General features: G+C 40.7%; 1 protein-coding gene across 5 annotated transcripts; it reads left to right on the top strand.

Annotated features, from left to right (window-relative positions):
* Positions 1-2,801: 2,801 nt before the first annotated feature.
* On the top strand, positions 2,802-25,288 carry LOC109889295 (gigaxonin-like). Of its 5 annotated transcripts, XM_031822697.1 has the most exons (18): positions 2,802-3,393; positions 3,956-4,006; positions 4,508-4,552; positions 4,637-4,695; positions 4,811-5,018; positions 5,120-5,180; positions 5,380-7,219; positions 7,579-7,776; positions 7,933-8,047; positions 8,326-8,676; positions 9,074-9,294; positions 10,887-11,008; positions 11,182-11,294; positions 11,680-11,829; positions 11,946-12,082; positions 23,893-24,027; positions 24,217-24,326; positions 24,530-25,288. In XM_031822697.1, the coding sequence occupies exons 8-18, from the start codon at positions 7,586-7,588 to the stop codon at positions 24,709-24,711; spliced, it is 1,827 nt and encodes a 608-aa protein (XP_031678557.1). In that variant the 5' UTR covers positions 2,802-3,393; positions 3,956-4,006; positions 4,508-4,552; positions 4,637-4,695; positions 4,811-5,018; positions 5,120-5,180; positions 5,380-7,219; positions 7,579-7,585; the 3' UTR covers positions 24,712-25,288. The 5 variants fall into 5 exon arrangements, with proteins under 5 accessions (XP_031678557.1, XP_020336212.2, XP_031678558.1 ...); XM_020480623.2 differs by lacking the exon at positions 3,956-4,006 and having other exon boundaries at positions 4,527-4,552; XM_031822698.1 differs by lacking the exon at positions 5,120-5,180 and having other exon boundaries at positions 4,811-4,868.

The following is a 25,288-nucleotide window of genomic DNA, read 5'->3' as shown; positions in this document are numbered from 1 at the left end:
TTGTAAAGTTGTTATAATCCTCTTCCGTTTTATAAACAGGAAAATACATAATATAAAGCATCATGCACAAATAATACAGTTTACTTTGACATCCTGCCAAGTTGTCCTTTTATGGCAGTGGTTGACTGCTTTCTCACTCGTCTGTTGATAAAACAGTTAAAACGCTGTATTTAAAAAAAAATCAGGCATAGCAGAGGGATATGTTCCCATTATAAAACAATACCTGAAGTATATTTTTATGTATAGTAATAAATTAAATAAAAGCCGTGTATATTAACAGCAGGTCTGAGAATTAAATAAGTAAAGTATAGGCTATACCTTCTCTCTTTTTAAATTCCTAATTTAAGATGCAATTTCAAAATGAGATATTGGTTTCCTTAACCTGTAAGCAGTCTATGGACAAGGTATGACAGCAATCGATGCTTTGGTTTAGTTTACCTGGAACTGTTTCCACAAAATAACGTTTGAGCATTTGTGGCACAAATCCAATTCAAATATTAGCATTTTTTTGCGCATTATGTTCAAATCATCTATAAGTGACTTTGTTGAGCTTCACAATCAATTTCAGATATTGTACTTAGGGATTATTTGGACATGACGCACGAACAATGTTAAAATCATTCCCATGATTTGGCATGTTAAAATGTTAGCATGTGGAAACAGTGCCAGGGAAACAAAACCAAAGCATTGATTGCTGTCATACATTGTCTATAGACTGATTAAACCAAAAGTGTTGGGTAGGTAACTTTCTAAATGTAACAGTTACTAGTTACCTCTACAACATTTTCATCAGTAATGTAACTTTTGGATTACCCAAACTCAGTAATGTAATCTGATTACTTTCCGTTAGTTTTGGAGGATCCATCAAACACATTTGGTGTGTCATCATAGTGGTCTTTGACTTGTGGTCAGACTTGCTCAGGTAGAACAAATGTAAACATGCTTTTTTCCAATGCTGAATTGAATGTCATTGACCAATGATGTATTTAAGCCTATCTAAGGTCTTTGAAAGCCAAGTCAACAAACAGGTCACTGACCATCTCGAATCCCACCGTACCTTCTCCGCTGTGCAATCTGGTTTCCGAGCCGGTCACGGGTGCACCTCAGCCACGCTCAAGGTACTAAACAATATCATAACCGCCATCGATAAAAGACAGTACTGTGCAGCCGTCTTCATCGACCTTGCCAAGGCTTTCGACTCTGTCAATCACCATATTCTTATAGGCAGACTCAGTAGTCTCGGTTTTTCGGATGACTGCCTTGCCTGGTTCACCAATTACTTTGCAGACAGAGTTCAGTGTGTCAAATCGGAGGGCATGCTGTCTGGTCCTCTGGCAGTCTCTATGGGGGTGCCACAGGGTTCAATCCTCGGGCCGACTCTTTTCTCTGTATATATCAATGATGTTGCTCTTGCTGCGGGCGATTCCCTGATCCACCTCTACGCAGACGACACCATTCTATATACTTCCGGCCCGTCCTTGGACACTGTGCTATCTAACCTCCAAACGAGCTTCAATGCCATACAACACTCCTTCCGTGGCCTCCAACTGCTCTTAAACGCTAGTAAAACCAAATGCATGCTTTTCAACCGTTCGCTGCCTGCACCCGCACGCCTGACCAGCATCACCACCCTGGATGGTTCCGACCTTGAATATGTGGACATCTATAAGTACCTAGGTGTCTGGCTAGACTGTAAACTCTCCTTCCAGACTCATATCAAACATCTCCAATCGAAAATCAAATCAAGAGTCGGCATTCTATTCCGCAACAAAGCCTCCTTCACTCACGCCACCAAACTTACCCTAGTAAAACTGACTATCCTACCGATCCTCGACTTTGGCGATGTCATCTACAGAATTGCTTCCAACACTCTACTCAGCAAACTGGATGCAGTTTATCACAGTGCCATCCGTTTTGTCACTAAAGCACCTTATACCACCCACCACTGCGACTTGTATGCTCTAGTCGGCTGGCCCTCGCTACATATTCGTCGCCAGACCCACTGGCTCCAGGTCATCTACAAGTCCATGCTAGGTAAAGCTCCGCCTTATCTCAGTTCACTGGTCACGATGGCAACACCCATCCGTAGCACACGCTCCAGCAGGTGTATCTCACTGATCATCCCTAAAGCCAACACCTCATTTGGCCGCCTTTCGTTCCAGTTCTCTGCTGCCTGTGACTGGAACGAATTGCAAAAATCGCTGAAGTTGGAGACTTTTATCTCCCTCACCAACTTCAAACATCTGCTATCTGAGCAGCTAACCGATCGCTGCAGCTGTACATAGTCTATCGGTAAATAGCCCACCCATTTTTACCTACCTCATCCCCATACTGTTTTTATTTATTTTATTTTATGCTCTTTTGCACACCAATATCTCTACCTGTACATGACCATCTGATCATTTATCACTCCAGTGTTAATCTGCAAAATTGTAATTATTCGCCTACCTCCTCATGCCTTTTGCACACAATGTATATAGACTCCCCTTTTTTTTCTACTGTGTTATTGACTTGTTAATTGTTTACCCCATGTGTAACTCTGTGTTGTCTGTTCACACTGCTATGCTTTATCTTGGCCAGGTCGCAGTTGCAAATGAGAACTTGTTCTCAACTAGCCTACCTGGTTAAATAAAGGTGAAATAAAAAATAAAAAATAAAAACCCTGGATAGCTGATGAGAGGCTTTGAAGCCACTTGTCTGCCATATAGTCCGCCACAGTACCCATAACAACATGGAAATGGTTCCTATGGTTTTTCGCCATTCATCTTTCACATCGTGAATTTTACAAACACTTCAAATTAACTGTGTGTTTGGTGTAGGCTTACATTGGCGTGATGTTTTGATAACAGTGTAATTCTCTCTCGAACAAGATAGGTTTTATCAATAAAGGGCTTTATTACAGACAGAAATACTCCTCAGCACCCACCTCTGCAGTTGTGAGGCTGGTTTGATGTAATGCCAAAATCTCTAAAAAGACATTGGAGGCAGCTTATGGTAGAGAAATGAACATTACATTCTATGGTAACAGTTCTGGTGGATGCAGTCAGCATGCCAATTGCAAACTCCCTCAAAACTTGAGACATCTGTGGCATTGTGATGTGTGGCAAAGCTGCCTGTGTGACCTTTTATTGTCCCCAGCACAAGGTGTACATATGTAATGATCATGATGTGGTATTTCTCTGGTCCACGCGCATGAGCAGGATGAATAGAGAAGTCTCTGACTGCAGTGTGCAGTTCCGGGCCGTGCTCAATGTGGGCGGAGTCAAACGCGTTTAACCCGAACCCTTCCCGTCTCTTTCAAGATCACCCAAGTTGAGGTAAATGTTGAAGGCATCAACGTCAGCAAATATTAATCGAACCTAACCTACATGGATATAAATATCAACCATGGAAGTAAGTGAGACTGGCATTATGCACTTTGTAATATTCATGTTATACCAGTGCAGTGATATATTTGTATATGACCAACTACCACACCGATGTTAGCATAGAGTTAATTAGCACCCATTTGCACGTGAGCTAGCTAATTGCTCACAATGAGGGAATCTTATTTGGTCAAGTTTTACATGTACAGTTATGTAATCGATATGATCGTTGATTTTCTGTGTTTCTTCAATGTATGCCTTATTGTGTTTGGCTCTAAATGTGTGTCGTTGATGCCATTCCCTTAGGTACACAGCAAGTCTACATAATATGTACAATAATTATTTATTTTACGAAGAAAGCATTCACATTGCTTTGAAACAGTGTCCAAGGAAATATTTTTGGAGTGTATTGATTTGAGAAATGGTGTTTGCAGTCGAAAATACATTTTCTGGTCCAACAACACCCATAATGATGTGAAAAATACTTGGGATAATTCAGTTCCAGCTGTGTTCAAAAATGTTATGCATGCTGGAGCATAAAAAGCTGTTGAATTGTACTTTTTCTTTACTTCCACATACACTGTTCACAGAAACATTGCTCGGATCTTGGACCTTGGAGAACTTTTGGTGTGGATGATCAGGTTAGATATTCCTTTAAATGATTCCACTGAACTGTACCATTTGATTGTCATTCCTTTATTGAAAATTGTACCTTCTTCACACCACAGGATCTACCAAAGCAAGGTTTCTCAAACAACTGTGGGGTGTTTGTTTTGATGGGAAGAACCTGGATATTCAGTATATTATATTAGTCCTATTTTCTGTTATAACATGAAAATATATGATTATTTATGTGCTTGTAGCATGCAAAGCACACTTGTTATTTCTCATACTACTTCTTCTTTATTATTCTTGACACTTTTTTTGACCTATTTCCTACAGTTTTTACACGACATACAATTCATACATCAAACTCCTGCAGAGCTGGATGCTGATGTGACATACTGTGACTTCTTGGGGGGGTGGGGTGTCTTCTACATCCTGAAATATATTCCTGGGGGGTGGTGGTATTATTATTTACTATTATCATTATTGTTGTTATAACTATCAAACTTAACAACCTACTCTTTCTTAACTTACAGTATGCTCTGTACATTGCAGTGGAAGCACAGTGTGATTTCACTGAGGTATGTGTAAATTATGAAATTCTCATCACTAGTGGATATGTTTTTTGGGATCCCCATCCGACGATGTGATTTTCTTTTTCAAAGGAAAACATGCAGCAAATTATGCGACGGTGGTGCCTTGTTCTGCAGAACTTTCCCATGTCGTAAGTCTTGAACATTATAAAAACGTTTAATTTGCATCCTTAAAATCACTTGTTTCACTAGCCAGACTGACCTGAATATATTTTCATATTGAATGTATGTCATTCACTCACTAAGGTCTGAAGAAGAGAGGTTGAAAGATTGAAAAAGGTGGTGGAAACAAAACACATTACAGGTAGGTGTCATATGATGAGTGGTATAGTCTTAAACCAATGTTTAACGTCTTAAACCCTCCCTCCAATATATTTCAGGTTGATGTAGAAGATGTCCCCCCCCCCCCCCCCCCCCAAGCATGTCACATCAGCATCCAGCTCTACAGGATCAGGTACTGTATTGGCTATTAGCTAAAGTAAGATGCATTCTTGTACACGCATCCCTAGAGGTTCCCTTACATTACTTAATGACCACAATCTGTTTTCTTTCTAGATGATACTGAAAACAAAATGCACGGACAACTGGGAGCTGTGAACTGGCTATGTAGTCTACTGTATGTAATGCTGAAGGCTTGATGCATGGCACGATATAATAGTTGTGATGACTTGTTGAGTAGTTATAGATATCACTGAACACCCCTTTAGTAATAGTGGTTTTTGTTTGCATGGTGGTATTGTGAAAGTGGGTTGTAATTTGTCTTCATCACCCAATGAGGCACTACTCTTAATATTTATTCTTCCTTTTTCTTCAAGGAAGCAGATGCTCTTCTAAGGGGCACCCTAGAGGCAGCAAGGTGGTGCGAACTCAACATATAAAGGCATTGTTTCCTTCCATAGTGTAATTGGGATGGACGGGGAAGACCGCATTACAACCCTTAAAGAACTACGGTTGTATGATGGCCAGGATGAAGAGGAAAATATTCTCCTCAAGGAACCATTCATGTTACAGAGAGATTATGAGATGTTCTATGTGGAGGCAGTTGACAACAAGAAAATTACTGTCTTTGCCTCTTGAGGAGCAGGAGTGAAGCCATTTTTGAGGAGTGGTCAAACCTTGTTTTTGTCTGCTGTTTTAATTGTGTTATGTGGTTTGGTAAAGATGACGTAGAAGTCACCCGAGTCTCTGATCTCTTTACTGGAGCTGGTATAACTTAATGTACAAAGCACATTCAGCTTGTCTATATGGTATAGTCTGTCTCCATTCTCATGAGGAAAGTAAATAGCATCCAGATAGGTAGTGTGTGTGTGTGTGTGTGTTCAATAATATAATTACAAAGTTATAACACTTATCAACGCAATTTTAACAGTATATGACATACATAACAAGTCTGTTCACTGCAACAATATCAGTAGCTTGTCTCAAATATAGCATGAAGCAAAAAGTGTTACAACACATCTGCTGGTACCACTTTAAATAATATTTCTTAAGATCTTTAAAAATGAATTACGTTTGTATTGAACATGTGCCTTGTGCAAACGTGTGTGTTTGTATTCAGTGTGACTGCCAAACTTCAGATGGACAAAAAAAGGTGGGTGGGGTCAAGCTTTTGACTCCGCCCGTATGGAGCCGGGCCTCGATTTGCACACTGCAGTCAGGGGTACTGGAGAAATATGCGCAGCTCGAATGCTGCGTTCCAACCAAGTGGGAGATGGTATTTACCACAAACGACTGAGAAAATACACGATGCGCATCCAACTCGTAATTAATAGTGGGGAAACTCGTATATCATGTCACGTTCAAAACAACTGGGAACTCGGAAATCTCTGACTTCCGACTTTAGTGAGTTCAAAACAACTGGGAACTCTGGGGGAAAAACGAGCTCCGGCTGGGAGAGATCAATTTGAACGGTCACCCTACTCGGGGAAATCGGGCCTCTTTCTAACCTGAAAATTGCTGCGTCATCCTTCCGACTTCTCCCACATGCTGACCTCATGTCACCTACTAAGGAAATTACCTCAATAACAGCATTTTCGGCAGTTAAATGTAACAGCAAGACATTCTATATACATAAAAAGCAATCTATTAATAGGGTTTTTGAACACTACCAGTTGTTTACAAGCACAATAGACATACTTTTAGTTAATGGTTGACACAGCTTGTTGGCCATCAGCCAATCGGCGTTTCTCAACGCGTTCAAAGCATATGAATGTATTTACGACTTCACCACTGGTAATTACTACCTTTCCTTTTGGTTATGAATGCAGCATTATTGCCTCTGACACATGCGCTTGGACCATTTGTGTGAAAACACTAGTGCTTTTTTTGTGGGCGTAACATGGGCGGATCCAAAATGCAGTACATTTTGGCTCTGTTCGATTACTTTGAAGATGTATCCAACCTTTCTTCCTCGAGGTTTACATCTTCATATATAATGTAAATCAATGGTGCACACACGAATCTGTTTGAAAGCGGAAAGGTGAAAGGAAGGATTCAACATATATATCTCGCAGGTCTGTGATTGCTCCAATTAATGTATGGTTTGCTCAAAAGGAAGGACATTAAACGTTTGTCATTGGAGCCTGCTGAAAGCTTCTTCACGCCTACTTTACAGAAACTCACCGTCTGCCTCTGATTTGTGGTGATCCATGCAAGGTAACGTAATGCTACTGTGAATTGGGACGCACCCTGTTTTTTGTCTGTCTAGCTAGCTAGCTAGCGGTAAAGTATGTTACTATTATAACGTTAGTTAGCTATGCATGTCGCCGAAACCTGTCGGTTTTTATTGAAATGTGTGTGACCCTACCAAGTGTAACGATGTCACTTTTAATATTCAGCCAACAATTCAGTTCAGTCATTACTTATTGCTACAGTAACTCATTTATTATGCTGACGTTAGCATAGCCTACGTAGGCTAATCCTGTGTGAAACTAACACTGGCCGGTTAAATTGATTTATTCTCTGTGCCCTCATCCGGGCAGCTGTGTTAATAATAACGGGTTTTTCATCTGTAGGTACACAATGTCCACCTCTGATCCAGTGGTTAGCGCTGCAGGTTCGGTGGTATCGGACCCTCAACACTCTCAGAAACTTCTCAAGGCCCTTCGCTCATTCTGGATAGAACAATGCTTCCAAGACGCAGTGTTAGTACTGGAAGGGGAAAAGATTCCAGTCCAGAAAAACATTTTGGCTGCGGCTAGTCCATATATCAGGTAATCAGCTTTTGACATGCCATGGTTTTAAAAAAAATTGACAGGGCTAGTTATGTAACATAGTTTTCCAGCTGTCAAGGGTGTGTCCCACTCTGTGCTTGCAGACTGTCAGTGCCCTTTCCTGTCATTCTGATACAGTATTCTGACATCCCATAGAACAAAGCTGAACTACAACCCTCCAAAGGAAGATGGATCCATGTACACCATTGAGCTCCAGGGAATCTCTGTCACTATCATGAAGCAGATATTGGACTACATCTTTAGTGGGGAGGTAAGCAGTATGCAAATCTGTAGTAGGCCTACAGTAAAGTGAACACAAGTGGGATGGGTCAGATTACTTAAAACTGACCAGTATGTGTGATTCTTATACTGGTTTTTAAATTGCCAGTACTGATATTGTCCAGTAGGTTATATGCCTAACTCTTTTGAGAGAATCCATATTCATATCTATTTCAGAATTGTATAATATTCAAAAACATATTATGATACTAAGAACAATCCTGATGTTACACTTCTCCTTCCATCCCGCTCCTTGTTGTCTGTGTGTAGATCAGTCTGAGTGAGGACACCATTCAGGACATGGTCCAGGCCGCTGACCTGCTGCTCTTGACAGACCTGAAGTCCCTGTGCTGCCAGTTCCTGGAGAGCTGCATTGCTGCAGAGAACTGCATTGGGATCCGGCTTTTCTCTCTACATTACTGCCTTCACCATGTTCACCATGCTGCCACAGACTTCCTTCAGACACATTTCTGTGATGTGGCCGTCACGGAGGAGTTTAGGGAGTTACCTCCAGACCGGCTGTGCGAGATCCTGTCGATGGACAAGCTCAACGTGGGCAATGAGAAACATGTCCTGGAGGCTGTGGTGCGCTGGCTTGACCATGACCTGGAGGAACGGAGGGTGAGGGCCTGTTCTACTGCTAGGGTGGTGGTGGTCCTGCCCTTATTTCTGTCTGCTTGTGTTATTTATTTAACTAGACAAGTCAGTTAAGAACAAATTCTTCTTTACAAAAAAGGCCTACCCTGGGCAAACCCAGACGACGCTGGGCCAATTGTGCGCCGCCCTATGGGACTCCCAATCACGGCCGGATGTGATACAGCCGGATGTGATACAAACGTCTGCCTAAAGCATGGCTGTAGAATTACTACAATTATGGTCGAAGACTACTAAATAATTTGAAGGAATGTGTTTTTCGCACACAATTTGCCTATGCATTACTATTGGCCTTTTAGCTTATCCCCTGAGTAACATCTTCTTGGTGTGCCCCCCCCCCCCCCCCCCCCCCCCTCCCTTCCAGGTACACATGAAAGAGGTGATGTCATCGGTGTGGATCCAGGGGCTGGACCAGGGTTACCTGAGGGAGCAGATGTTAGGAGAGCCCTTGATGAGGGAGGTGATCCGGGAGTACTGCAACGCTCCACTGGGGGGCGCAACACTGCAGGGCGAGGCTCTTTTAGCCGCCTTCAAACCTCGTGGCTACTCTGAGTGCATTGTCACTGTAGGGGGGGAGGAGAGAGTGTGAGTCTCTTACTCTGGGACGATGTCCAGACATAAATGTCTATGCTGTTGAATGTGTACAGTGCCTTCAGAAAGTATTAATACCCCTTAACTTATTCCACATTTTGTTGTGTTACAGCCTAAATTCAAAATAGATAACTTTTTTCTCTCACCCATCTACACACAATACCCCATAATAATGACAAAGTGAAAACAACATGTTTTTAGAAATGTTAGCAAGTTCATGGAAAATGAATACAGAAATCGTCAATCATTTTTTAGAAGCACCTTCGGCAGCGATTACAGCTGTGAGTCTTTCTGGGTAAGTCTCTAAGAGCTTTCCACACCTGGATTGCCATTATTCTTTATCAACATTATTTAAACTCTGTCAAATTCATCTCCCAGTGTCTGGTGGAAAGCAGACTGAACCAGGTTTTCCTCTAGGATTTTGCCTGTGCTTAGCTCCATTCTGTTTATTTTTTTTTATCCTGATTAACTCCCCAGTCCTTAACAATTATAAGCATACCCATAACATGATGCAGCCATCACTATGCTTGTAAATATGGAGAGTGGTACTCCTAACACGTTGTTTTCAGAGAAAAAAGTGAATTGCTTTGCCACATTTTTTGTAGTGTTACTTTAGTGATGCATGTTTTGGAATATTTGTATTATGTACACGCTTCCTCCTTTTCACTCTGTCAATTAGGTTAATATTGTGGAGTAACTACAATGTTGATCCGTCCTCAGTTTTTTTTCCTTTCACAGCCATTAATCTCTAACTGTTTAAAAGTCACCATTGGCCTCATGGTGAAATCCCTGAGTGGTTTCCTTCCCCTCTGCCAACTGAGTTAGGAAGGATGCCTGTATCTTTGTTGTGAGTGGGTGTATTGATACACCATGTAAAGTGTAATTAATAACTTCACAATGCTCAAAGGGATATTCAAAGTCCTTTTTTAAATTTTATCTACCAATGGGTGCATTGGACAACCTTCCTTGTCTGTCACTTGTTAAGAACATTTTTACTCCTGAACTTAGACTTGCCATAACATAGGGGTTGAAATTTCAGCTTCACATTTTAAATGAATTTATAAAAGTTTCCAAAAACATCATTATACTTTGACATTATGGGGTATTGTGTGTGTGTGTAGGACAGTGACAAAACAAATTGAAATAGAAATTTAATCAATTTTAAGTTCAGGCTGTAACACAACGAAATGTGGAAAAAGTCAAGTGTGTGAATATTTTCTGAAGGTATTGTATATGACTCATACAATGTGGTCATAACACATGGATTCTCATTTTGCGATATGCTGTGGTTTTGTGCACATGCTTGATAGATAAACAGTTTAATGGAAATTCATGCAAAACATTTAGATATCTGCAAGAAGAGAATGTATTAAGGACAGGAAGGGGAAAAACTGAGAATAGTGTGTGGTTGATCTACTGATAGAGCACATAGTGATTGAGGAGACTCTAGACAAGTAAGGAAAGTTGAAGGGGTGTTCTGGTGACACATAGACAGCGGATGAGGTTAGAGAAGGAGCCAGTGTGTCAGAGATAAAAACCAACAGGACCTACCACAATTGACGTCCTGTTATTTGGTTCCTGTTTAGAACGAGGAAGCCGTCAGCCATGATACGCTGCATGTGTCCACTCTATGACCCAAACCGCCAGCTGTGGATCGAGCTGGAACCGATGAGCATTGGGCGAATAGGGCATGGGGTGCTGGCAGCAGGTTGGTATTGGATCCAGACACAGTTTTACTGTTACATATGCACATACTTATACACTGTGCAGTCTTCATGGCAGCTAATGATTAGTTGATGGCTCCAACAATTCTCATGTAAGGCAAACCCAACCTAGTCTTAGTAATCAACAATAGATTAACCCCATTCTTTGTCCTCTCAGAGGGCCATCTCTTTGTGATGGGTGGCATGGATGAAACCAAGACAGTCCTGAGCAGTGGAGAGAAATATGACCCAAACACAAACACTTGGACCCCCATTCCTTCCATGAAACAGGTATTCTACAGTACTACTCCACACAACATTAAAAACTGCAACGTTTTTTTCTTTGCAATCCTTTCAACCTTTTCATTAGCACCATTCAACCCGCTTGGTTCATAGACATTTCAAGTGGTATCATCTGAAGTTCTCACTTCAATTGGTTATGTAGACAAAATAAATGTCTTCCACTGAACTAAAGTGAATATTGTGGTATGTACATACATGACAATTTATTTAATCTATCAAATGTTCCATCTGTCCTTTTTACTTGTATACTCCCACTGGTAGCCATTTGTTTTCTTCTTCTCTAACCTCCTAAAGTGTGTTATTGTTCCAAGTGATGCCACTAGGGGTCAATGTTTCTCATTATTATTAAGGCTTCTGCCATTTGTTTGGTCAGGCGAGGCAGAACTTTGGTGTTGCTGAGCTGGATGGGATGATCTATGTGTTGGGAGGAGAGGAAGAGGACATGGAGCTCCTGACTGTGGAGGTGTTCGACCCTCACTATAACACCTGGACAACCCAAACCAGCATGACCATGGTCCGCAAGGTGTGACATGACATGAACATTTCCGGTTTCCAACTGAAATGTATAACAAACACATTCACAAATTGCATCCTTTCCAAATCTCTCACCACTTGCCCAACGATCTCTCCTCTCCTCAGGTTGGCTGCTATGCCACCATGAAAAAGAAGATCTATGCCATGGGTGGTGGGTCATATGGAAAGCTGTACGACTCAGTAGAATCTTATGATCCAAAGACCCAGCAGTGGACTGCAATCTGCCCTTTGAAAGAGAGAAGGTACATAATCAAGTCAGTAGTTTGAATATACAGTATACAGTGGGGCAAAAAAAGTATTTAGTCAGGCACCAATTGTGCAAGTTCTCCCACTTAAAAAGATGAGGCCTGTAATTTTCATCATAGGTACACTTCAACTATGACAGACAAAATTAGATTTTTTCTTCTCCAAAAAATCCAATTGTAGGATTGTTAATGAATTTATTTGCAAATTATGGTGGAAAATAAGTATTTGGTCACCTACAAACAAGCAAGATTTCTGGCTCTCACAGACCTGTAACAACTTCTTTAAGAGGCTCCTCTGTCCTCCACTCGTTACCTGTATTAATGGCACCTGTTTGAACTTGTTATCAGTGTAAAAGACACCTGTCCACAACCTCAAACAGTCACACTCCAAACTCCACTATGGCCAAGACTAAAGACCTGTCAAAGGACACCAGAAACAAAATTGTAGACCTGCACCAGGCTGGGAAGACTGAATCTGCAATAGGTAAGCAGCTTGGTTTGAAGAAATCAACTGTGGGAGCAATTATTAGGAAATGGAATACATACAAGACCACTGATAATCTCCCTCGATCTGGGGCTCCACGTAAGATCTCACCCCGTGGGGTCAAAATGATCACAAGAACGGTGAGCAAAAATCCCAGAACCACACGGGGGGACCTAGTGAATGACCTGCAGAGAGCTGGGACCAAAGTAACAAAGCCTACGGTCAGTAACACTACGCCGCCAGGGACTCAAATCCTGCAGTGCCAGACGTGTCCCCCTGCTTAAGCCAGTACATGTCCAGGCCCGTCTGAAGTTTGCTAGAGAGCATTTGGATGATCCAGAAGAAGATTGGGAGAATGTCATATGGTCAGATGAAACCAAAATATAACTCTTCGGTAAAAACTCAACTCGTTGTGTTTGGAGGACAAAGAATGCTGAGTTGCATCCAAAGAACACCATACCTACTGTGAAGCATGGGGGTGGAAACGTCATGCTTTGGGGAAGTTTTTCTGCAAAGGGACCAGGACGACTGATCCGTGTAAAGGAAAGAATGAATGGGGCCATGTATCGTGAGATTTTGAGTGAAAACATCCTTCCATCAGCAAGGGCATTGAAGATGAAACGTGGCTGGGTCTTTCAGCATGACAATGATCCCAAACACACCGCCCGGGCAACGAAGGAGTGGCTTCGTAAGAAGCATATCAAGGTCCTGGAGTGGCCTAGCCAGTCTCCAGATCTCACCCCCATATAAAATCTTTGGAGGGAGTTGAAAGTCCGTGATGCCCAGCAACAGCCCCAAAACATCACTGCTCTAGAGGAGATCTGCATGGAGGAATGGGCCAAAATACCAGCAACAGTGTGTGAAGACTTACAGAAAATGTTTGACCTCTGTCATTGCCAACAAAGGGTATATAACGAAGTATTGAGAAACTTTTATTGACCAAATACTTATTTTCCACCATTAATTTGCAAATAAATTCAATAAAAAAATCCTACAATGTGATTTTCTGAATTTTTTTCCTTCTCATTTTGTCTGTCATAGTTGAAGTGTACCTATGATGAAAATTACAGGCCTCATCTTTTTAAGTGGGAGAACTTGCACAATTGGTGGCTGACTAAATACTTTTTTGCCCCACTGTATGTAGTGGGGTTGGAAATTGAAACCCTTGATTAAAAATGAGAAGAAATGACTATATAAAATTAGTACTGAGCTATATTGTATGCCAAAAAAAGTATTTTATACTAATACAATTGCTCAGAGAAATGTATTTTGTTTAACAAGTAATGTAGGATTTTCTCTCCCGTTTTCAATTACTTTCAATATCTCACTTTGTGAGGATAACAGCACTGACCTTTTTTCTAAAATGTTTTATGAGTTCGAGAACACATTAGGAGGATCATAGACCATTCCTCCATACAGAATCCTTCCAGATCCTTGATGTCCTTCGTCAACTGGTGTGCATGGTCAAAGTGCTCAATTTTCATTTCATCCAACACATGTAAATGCCTGGAGTTTGTTAAACGACATGGACACTTGGATTGGAACTAGTGCTTTGGTCAGATGACATTCAAATAGAGCTCTTTGGCCACGCACACCAGTGGTGGGTTTGGTGCCGAAATGAGAATGCACAAGTAGAAAATAACCCCATACCTACTGTAAAATATGGTGGTGGATCTTTGTTTTAGCATGTAAATCTTGGTGGGAGAAAAAAACATTAAATGGGCTGCATGCCAGCAAAGCCACTAAACAATACATTAATTGTACAAACTTGGTCCTTGGTGGGCAAATTTTGTCATCAAACTCTGTCTTCAGTCTGCCATTCTCTGGATTTATGGTGCTTTCAAGACAACTGGGAACTCAAAGAAAGAAAAAAAAGTTGAATCATGACGATGTCAGTGATCTTCAGGTCGTGGCTCTAGAAAAAGGCTTGAGTTCCGGATTTACAATTCCGAGTTGGATGAAAATTCTAAACTTATTTTCACAGTCTTAGCTAGTTTTTCCCGAGTTCCCAGTTGCCTTGAACTCCCTAAAGTCAGATTTTGCAGTTCAGAGTTAACAGTTGTTTTGAGCGCGGCACAAATCATGCTTCATTGACCGCATGGCCAAAGTAGAATTTGTATCATTTTAAACTAGGAAAAGAGACCCTTAGACTTCAAATCAAATCAAATGTATTTATATAGCCCTTCATACATCAGCTGATATCTCAAAGTGCTGTACAGAAACCCAGCCTAAAACCCCAAACAGCAAGCAATGCAGGTGTAGAAGCACGGTGGCTAGGAAAAACTCCCTAGAAAGGCCAAAACCTAGGAAGAAACCTAGAGAGGAACCAGGATATGTGGGGTGGCCAGTCCTCTTCTGGCTGTGCCGGGTGGAGATTATAACAGTTGAAACTGGAGCAGCAGCACAACCAGGTGGACTGGGGACAGCAAGGAGTCATCAGGCCAGGTAGTCCTGAGGCATGGTCCTAGGGCTCAGGTCCTCCAAGAAAGAGAGAAAGAGAGAATTAAATTCACACAGGACACCGAATAGGACAGGAGAAGTACTCCAGATATAACAAACTGACCCTAGCCCCCCGACACAAACTACTGCAGCATAAATACTGGAGGCTGAGACAGGAGGGGTCAGGAGACACTGGCCCCATCCGAGGACACCCCCGGACAGGACTAAACAGGAAGGATATAACCCCACCCACTTTGCCAAAGCACAGCCCCCACACCACACCACAGGGATATCTTCAACCACCAACTAACCATCCTGAGACACGGCTGAGTATAGCCCACAAAGATCTCCGCCACGGCACAACCCAAGGGGGGGACTTGAGACCACATAGCCATTCCACTGAATAGCAGGCTAATGATTGCTTTGCAATGCTTGCAGTTAGCCACTGATTCCTTCCAAACCACTCATTGTTAAATTTGCGATTTCTAACTTGTGTAATGTTTATCTCCATGGTCGATGAGCATATGACAAGGATTCTAAAGGATTTGCCAGTAGATTGTGGGCTTAATTCATGATGACTGCTAGCTAAGATTGTGTAAGTATGATGTTGACATGATCAGTCCAATCGGCGGCAGGGTAGCCTAGTGGTTAGAGCGTTGGGCTAGTAACTGGAAGGTTGCAAGTTCAAATCCCCGAGCTGACAAGGTACAAATCTGTCGTTCTGCCCCTGAACAGGCAGTTAACCCACTGTTCCTAGTCCGTCATTGGAAATAAGAATTTGTTCTTAACTGACTTGCCTAGTTAAATAAAGGTAAAAAAAAAAAAATCTAAGCTACTGTAGATATAACGTGATTTGACAATTTTATGTGGCCAAAGACCTTGAGCCTTCTTAAATGGGCACTTCTAATGCAGCACCCAACGGGTGAGAATTTTCGAGGTCTACCCTTAGACTAGGCTCTGACGTAGTGTCCCCATGAGTGACAGAACACCGAGCCAATCACTGCTCAATGCTCCATATTTTCTGCTGGCTTGCCCCAACAAGACCCTGAATGCACTGAGCTAGGCTGAAATGCCTGCATTTTGGAGCTGCCTTACTCAAGAAAACAAAAAAGAGACCATGTTTGTATGCTGCTCTATTAACTCAATGATGTGTATATATTTTTTTTTACATTGTTTGCAAACTAATATGTGACACGTATTATTGGTTCTCTGCCCCACCTGTCCTGAATGACGGGTTGCCACTGGATCAGTGTTTCTATTGCATTTTCAACTCTACCAGTAGTTTTGTCACAATTTGTTGCATTAAATAGCAAATATGCCTACTCTGGTCTTGGCATGTGCACTCTAGCCAACAGCTCGCAGATACAGTGGTGGTAAGCTTGTCTACATGATGAGATTATGGATAAGTGCAAAACCGTTTTTATTTGTCAAAATTTGTCATTGTTCACCAGAATAAGATTCTCAACATTTGTTGTAAAGGAGCATCAACTTCATACCATGCACTTTCACCACCCTGTGAAGTTCATATGAACTTATTTCATCTGTAGCCTAATTTAAACTGCATGGTTTCCCGAGTCGTAGTGGGAGGAGCACACACCATATCATTGCGTGACTACAAAATCACATCGATATGATGGTTATTATATCACTATTTGCACTTGGTTTCCATCACCATTTCATGCATAATTTATTTTACAGACCAAAAAAATCTCATTGTTGAACGAACCAATTATCTGTCTGCGTCTATGAAATTGTACTGAAACTTCCTGTTAGGCAAAAACCTGGTTGCCTCTGCCAGGAGGCTGAAACTTGGCTGCAAATGGATCTTCCAGCAAGACTATTTCTGCAAGTACACATACAAATCCACAAAGAAATAGTTCATTTGGCCACAAAATCAACATTTTGCAATGGCCATCTGTCTCCGGACTTGAAACCCCATTTGAAAACCTGTGGTTTGAATTGAAGAGGGCAATCCATAAGTACAGAGGAAGGATATCAAGGATCTGGAAGGATTCTGTATGGAGGAATAGTCTAAGATCCCATCCAATGTGTTCTACCACTCATAAAATATTTTACAAAACGGCTCAGTGCCGTTATCCTCGCAAGGTGAAAACGGGTGTCAGTAATTTTGACCCCTATGTTTTTGAGAAAAATAAATATTACTTGTTAAACGAAGTAATTATCTTTGAGCAATTGTATTAGTATAAAAAAATAACTTACCAGTTTCTTTTGCATACAATACAGCTCAGTATTTGAATTATTTATTTTATACAGTCATTATTGCTAATATTTATCAAGGGTGTCAATTTATGACCCCACTGTGTGTGTATATTTTACCTGTCAGATGTCAGGTTTTACTTCAGAAATGATTAAACTTTATTGTCCACATTTAGATGAGAGGTGAAGCCAAAGGCTATTTTCCAAGTAACACATTTATACATTGTAATACAGTTTATTTTATTGCTTTTGTACTATTTTCTAAACTCTTAGTACGAAACTCCAAACTGGTAACTTGTAACGCAACCATTCTTACATTCAAAACCTTTCATCGTGCATTAATTTTGTTTGTAGACATCTTTCACCACACAACCATTGATTCAAAATATGAGTTTACTGTGAAATATAATGAGTACATTGGTTTAATCACAAACACAACATAATGATATCTTCTCAATTTAGTTATTTTTAACAACCAGTTAATCCAATAGCAAAACATGTAATGTAGCATGCTACAGTCCTGTAAATTACAGTACATTACACTGTTTTCACATTAGGCAATACACTTGCACTACTGAACATCACATTTCCATCATCTCTATCCCATGTGTGATCATCTTTCACAATTTTGATTTTATTTTGATTGAACCTTTATTTAACCAGGAAGGGCTCATTGAGATTTAAAATCTCTTTTTCAAGAGCGTCCTGGCCAAGATAGGCAGAACCAAGTCATTACAAACATTACAGACAAACAACATGAAAAACTACAAGTAATCTAGTAAAAACCATAGAATTCACAGGAGTATAACAAAATCAAAAACAGCAAATTGAAAACATTGACAGGTCAGGGAATCCGTCTCAAGATCATTCATCAGTGATTTAAAAAGTTCTTCCAGTTTTTAAAAGTATTTTGCAAGGTGTTCCAAGCCGATGGCGCAGAGTACATAAAAGCCCTTTTAACAAATTCAGTTCGGACATTTGGAACAGTTAGCAGGATAATGTCCAGCGACCGAAGAGAGTACCCACCACATTTCTGAACATTAAAATGCCCAAATAAAAAGGTAATGAACCCAAAATGGCTTTGTAAATAAAAGTATACCAGTGACTGAGCCTACGATTTGACTAGAGACGGCCAGCCAACCCTGGTATACAAAGTGCAGTGGTGCGTAATGGTTTTGCAGTTTTAAAATAAATCTCAAAGTGCAATGGTAAAGGGCATCAATTGATCTCAAACACTGAGCGGAAGCATTCATATATAAAATATTCCCAGTCTAGTAAGGGCATAAATGTAGCTGATACTAGCCTCCTCCTGGCTTCAAAAGAAAAACAGGCCTTATTCCTAAAATAAAATCCCAATTTCAGCTTCCATTTTTTTTGTAAATGGTTGAATATGCAATTTAAAAGAGGCCGTCATCAATTAAAATTCCAAGATATTTATATGAGGTTAGTCTCAATCTCATTGCCCTGACAGGTAATAATAGGTGAAAAGTTCAGAGGTCTATATCTTGCTTTAGAAAACACCATTAGTTTTAGTTTTGTCAGTATTGAGGATAAGCTTCAATTGACACTAGGTATGTTGAACAGTATAAAAAGCAGTTTACAAGTTCTGGAATGCTTTTGTAAGAGACTAGGCATAACAGTATCATCAGCATAAAAATTAAGTTGTGCATTTTGAACAATTTTGTCTAAATTATTTATATAAATAGTGAATAAGAGAGGACCAAGTACAGAGCCTTGGGGCACACCATTAGACAGACAATTTAACAGACATGAGCCCATCAAATTGAGTGCACTGAGTTCTATCAGACAGATAGTTAGCAAACCATGCAACTGCATGCTCTGAAAGACCTACACTCGATAATCTATGCTGTAGCATGATCAACTGTATCAAAAGCCTTAGAGAGATCAATAAAAAGTGAGACACAGTGCTGTTTTTTGTCAAGGGCTTCAGTGAAATCATTTAAAACCTTCATGGCTGCTGTGCTATGCCTCTTCCTGAAGCCCGATTGATACATTAATAAAATAGAGTTAGTATATAAAAACTATTTTAGCTGTTCACTTACAAGGGTTTCAAGTATTTTCACCAGGGGTGACAGCTTTGCGATTGGCCTATAATTATTTTAAATAGTTTGATCTCCGCCTTTTTAAAAGTGGTAGGCCCAAAAACAATCCAAAGATCTGCAAATCAGCATTACATTCCAGGGTTAGATTGAACAGATGTGTAAGTGGTTCAGCTATGAAATCAGCTGTCAGATTTAAAAAGCAGGGATCCAGAAGATCAGGACCTGCAGGCTTTCTCTGATCTAAGGAGTTCAGGGATTTATGTACCACCTGCACTGAGAATGGCAAAAAGCAATGTAATCAAATTAAAGAAACATGTTTAGCAGGCACTAGTTTGCAGCAAGCCTGTCTTGAGCATTTGGCCAAAGGTTCTCTCATTGAAATTGCAGTAAATATCCTCATTGTTCATGCACCTGGGGAAAACCCTTTTGGCATGGCGAGTCCAAACCTGACATGCACTGTAGGTCTGGATTGAAATCATTCCATGCCTCATCCATGGCCTTTTGGATACATGTTTACTGTATAGGGGATGCATTTATTTCTTGTTTTGGACTTTCTGGATTATTTGAAATTGTAGTGACAGAAACACAAGCATTTCGCTGCAGCTGCTGTAACACCTGCTAATCTGTACATGTCTGATCTTGTCAGATATGATTTTACTTGCTGTGGCAAGTTTACAATAGTCATCATAGTAGTACATTCGAGTATATATTGTACTTTTTATGTTTATACTTCAGACATACAGAACTAGTCAAAAGTTTGGACACTCCTACTCATTCCAGAGTTTTTCTTTATTTTTACTTTTTTTTTTTGTAGCATAATAGTGAAGACAAATTATGAAATAACACATTTAATCATGTAGTAACCAAAAAAGTGTTAAACAAATCAAAATATATTTTAGATTCTTCAAAGTAGCCACGCTTTGCCCTGATGACAGCTTTGCACATTCTTGGCATTCTCTCATCCAGCTTCATGAGGTCGTTATCTGGAATGCATTTAAATTAACAGGTGTGCCTTGTTAATTTGTGGAATTTCTTTCCTTGATGCGTTTGGGCCAATTTGTTGTGTTGTGACAAGGTAGGGGTGGTATACAGAAGATGGCCCTATTTGGTGAAAGACCAAGTCCATATTATGGCAAGAGCAGCTTAAATAAACAAAGAGAAACGACAGTCCATAATTACTGTAAGACATGAAGGTCAGTCAGTCTGGATTATTTTAAAGAACTTTGAACGTTTCATTAATTGCAGTCACAAAAACCATTAAGCGTATGATGAAACTGGCTCTCAGGAAAGGAAGACTCCGAGTTACCTCTGCTGCAGTGGATAAGTTCATTATAGTTAACTGAACCTCAGATTGCAGCCCAAATAAATGCTTCACGGAGTTCAAGCAACAGACACATCTCAACATCAACTGTTCAGAGGAGACTGCGTGAATCAGGCATTCATGGTCGAATTGCTACAAAGAAACCACTACTAAAGGACACCAATAGTAAGAAGAGACTTGCTTGGGCCAAGAAACACAAGCAATGGATATTAGACCGGTGGAAATCTGTCCTTTGGTCTGATGAGTCAACATTTGAGATTTTTTGTTCCAACCGCCATGTCTTTGTGAGACGTAGAGAAGATGAACGGATGATCTCGGCATGTGTGGTTCCCACTATGAAGCAAGGAGGAGGAGGTGTGGGTGTGCTATTCTGGTGACACTGTCTGTGATTTATTTAGAATTCAAGGCACACTTAACCAGCATGGCTACTCCAGCATTCTGCAGCGATACGCCATTCCATCTGGATTGCGCATAGTCCCACTATCATTTGTTTTTCAACAGAACAATGACCCAACACACCTCCAGGCAGTGGAAGGGCTGCATCAGATCAACTGGCCTCAACAATCACCTGACCTCAAACCAATTGAGATGGTTTTAGATGAGTTTGATCGCAGAGTGAAGGAAAAGCAGCCAACAAGTGCTCAGCATATGTGGGAATGCCTTCAAGACTGTTGGAAGAGCATTCCAGGTGAAGCTGGTTGAGAGAATGCCAAGAGTGTGCAAAGCTGTCATCAAAGCAAAGGGCGGCTACTTTGAAGAATCTCAAATGTAAAATATATTTAGATTTGTTTAACACTTTTGTTGCTTACTAAATGATTCCATATGTGTATTTCATAGATTTGATGTCTTCACTATTAGTCTACAATGTAGAAATTTTCAAAAAATAAAGAAAAACCCTTGAATTAGTAGGTGTGTCCAAACTTTTGACTGATACTGTACATTTTCATGAATACATTTTTGCCGCATAGAAAGTGGTAACAGTGCACCAAGTCTGGAACCAACATGACTCTGAACAGCTTCTAACCCCCCCCCAAGCCATAAGACTTCTAAACAACATTGCCAAATATCTAATCAAATTGCTACTCTGACTACCTGCATTGACCCTTTTTTTGCACTAACTCTCTTGCACTAACTAACTCTATGCACCCACACTGGACTTTACCCACACACTCATACATACTTACACTGACACCTCAACACACACACGTTCACACTCACCACATAAGCTGCAACAACTGTCTATTAACTATCCTGTTGTCTAGCCACTTTACCCCTACCTATATGTACAGTACGTCGCTACTTAAATTACCTCGTACCCCTGCACATCGACTCGGTACTGGTACTCCTTGTATACTGAGTGTACAAAACATTAGGAGCATCTGCTCTTTCCATCACATAGCTTTCACCTGGCCAGTCTATGATCCCCTATTGATGTCACTTGCTAAATTCACTTCAATCACTGTAGATGAAGAGGAGGAGATGGATTAAAGACGGGATTTTACGCCTTGAGACATAGATTATGTATGTGGGCCATTCAGAGGATGAATGGGCAAGACAAAAATGTAAGTGCCTTTGAACAGGGTATGTTCGTAGGTGCCAGGCGCACAGGTTTGAGTGTGTCAGGAACTGCAACCCTGCTGGATTTTTCATGCTCAGCAGTTTCCTGTGTATATCAAGAATGGTCCACCACCCAAAGGACATCCAGCCAACTTGACACAACTGTGGGAAGCATTGGAGTCAACATGGGACAGCATCCCTGTAGAATGCTTTCGACACCAGAGTCCATGCTCTGACGAATTGAAGCTGTTCTGAGGTCAAAAGGGGGTTCAACTCAATATTAGGAGGGTGTTTCTGTTTTGTACACTCAGTGTATATAACCATGGTATTTTCTACTCTGTATATAGCCACGGTATTTTCTACTCTGTATATAGCCACGGTATTTTCTACTCTGTATATAGCCACGGTATTTTCTACTCTGTATATAGCCACGGTATTTTCCACTCTGTATATAGCCATGGTATTTTCTACTCTGTATATAGCCACGGTATTTTCCACTCTGTATATAGCCACGGTATTTTCCACTCTGTATATAGCCACGGTATTTTCTACTCTGTATATAGCCACGGTATTTTCTACTCTGTATATAGCCACGGTATTTTCCACTCTGTATATAGCCACGGTATTTTCCACTCTGTATATAGCCACGGTATTTTCCACTCTGTATATAGCCACGGTATTTTCCACTCTGTATATAGCCACGGTATTTTCTACTCTGTATATAGCCACGGTATTTTCCACTCTGTATATAGGCACGGTATTTTCCACTCTGTATATAGCCACTGTATATAGCCACGGTATTTTCCACTCTGTATATAGCCACGGTATTTTCCACTCTGTATATAGCCACGGTATTTTCCACTCTGTATATAGCCACGGTATTTTCCACTCTGTATATAGCCACGGTATTTTCCACTCTGTATATAGCCACGGTATTTTCCACTCTGTATATAGCCACGGTATTTTCCACTCTGTATATAGCCACGGTATTTTCCACTCTGTATATAGCCACGGTATTTTCCACTCTGTATATAGCCACGGTATTTTCCACTCTGTATATAGCCACGGTATTTTCCACTCTGTATATAGCCACGGTATTTTCCACTCTGTATATAGCCACGGTATTTTCTACTCTGTATATAGCCACGGTATTTTCTACTCTGTATATAACCATGGCATTTTCTACTCTGTATATAACCACGGTATTTTTACTCATTTTATTATTCACTGTGTATTTATTCCTCGTGTTTATTTTTTTATTTGATTTTCTATCTTATCTTTAACTCTGCATTGTTGGAAAAGGACCCGTAAGTAAACATTTTCACCTGTTGTCTACGAAGCATGTGACAAATAACATTTTATTTGAACTAAGAGTTGTGGAGCAGTTCCACATACTTGTAAAAATTGCACCAAAGTGATTAAAAAACTAACAGTGAACAATTGCATGCACTTATTATACTGACTATATATTAGGTTAGATTACATAACTGCATTCTGTCTATTGTATTTCCACCCAAGAGGTGGAGAATAAGGTCAGAAGCATAGCTGCGTCCCCAGATGAACTCGTATTTTTAAAGTATATTTTTCAACCCTTCAAAGACCACAGAAGATGAATGTTACACAAAGTCTCCTGTGGTGGATTTGTTTAATGTTGGTGTTATTATTGTTATGCTTTTGATGAGTGACCCCTGACCTGATATTACGGTGGGGATGTCTCTGCCTGCAGGTTTGGCTCAGTGGCGTGTGGTGTGGGTCAGGAGCTCTATGTGTTTGGAGGCGTGAGGAGCCGTGACTCAGACAACCCAGAATCCAGCACCATGACCACCTGCAAGTCCGAGTTTTTCCATGATGAGATGAAAAGGTCAATAATAGGGCTTACTTTGATCAAATACATCCTTATTTTCATTCATGCTTTAGCCAGAACGGTTATAGACTGGGTGTATCCTTGTTACCTAAAGACGAAGAGACCTTATATTTACTGTGTTTGTAGATTATCAACATCTTTCAATCATCTTTTTTTTTTTTTTTTGCCCAACCACACTGTGTCCAGATGGATATACCTGGATGACCAGAATCTCTGTGTTCAGACCAGTTCCTCCTTTGTATATGGAGCTGTCCCCATTGGAGTCAGCATTTATGTGGTGGGAGACCTAGACACTGGTGAGTTAAAGGCTGTGCCAATAGAATGTAAATATTATGATATGTTATGAAATGGACTCCTGAAGCATATTATAACAACTTGGCAAGCATTTGCAAATACAAGTTACTGTGTGTATACATTCTCTAAAGGGGGGGGGGGGGGGGTACACAGCTGGCAATCCCCTGAGGGCAATATCAATATATATTTTCCTCCCTCTGCGTAGGTACAACCTATGACTATGTGAGGGAATTCCGTCGTAGCTCGGGGACGTGGCACCGCACCAAGCCCATGCTGACATCTGATCTGTGCAAGACGGGCTGTGCAGCCCTGCGCATCGCTAACTGCAAACTGTTCCGTCTGCAGCTGAAGCAGGGCCTGTTTAGACACAGGGTCCCATCGTCATAGAAAGCACCTAAAGGAGTGGCATTGTCTCCACATCTTTTGGCTATGGGCACAGCAATGGGACATAAGAATGGAGGTTGAAGAAGGGACCCTCCAATGGGGATGTTTGGAGTATTTATCTGCATATTTTGCTGACTTTATTAGGGTTCATGAGGGTATTATTGTATGTGCGATCTTGCTTGAAGAGGGATCACTTTTTAAACATGGCCTTATTTCATTGCAATTTAACAGTGGGAATGATTTGTAAAAACATTTTACTGACATTCCCCATTTGCTTTTTATGTTTACTACATTTTTGCTGCTGCTTGGTGGGTTTTAGAGAATGTAACACTATTTTTAAGGGGTGAAAAGGAAGAATTACATTTTAGCAGACACGCTTATCCAGAGCCACTTACAGGAGCAATTAGATTAAAGTGCCTTGTTCAAGGGCACATCTACAAATGTTTCACCTAGTCGGCTCGGGAATTTAAACCAGCAACCTTTCACTTAACCACTAGGCTCCCTGCCGCCTAGTAGTACTGTAATTTGTCACCTAGCCTGTAATTTTTAAGGAAAATCTAGACCCATGTCTAACACTGTA

The sequence above is a fragment of the Oncorhynchus kisutch genome, linkage group LG4 (genome assembly GCF_002021735.2).
Source record: "Oncorhynchus kisutch isolate 150728-3 linkage group LG4, Okis_V2, whole genome shotgun sequence".
Taxonomy (NCBI): Eukaryota; Metazoa; Chordata; class Actinopteri; order Salmoniformes; family Salmonidae; genus Oncorhynchus; species Oncorhynchus kisutch.
The sequence above is the reverse complement of the archived record's forward strand: the minus strand, read 5'-3'. Positions and strand labels throughout refer to the sequence as shown.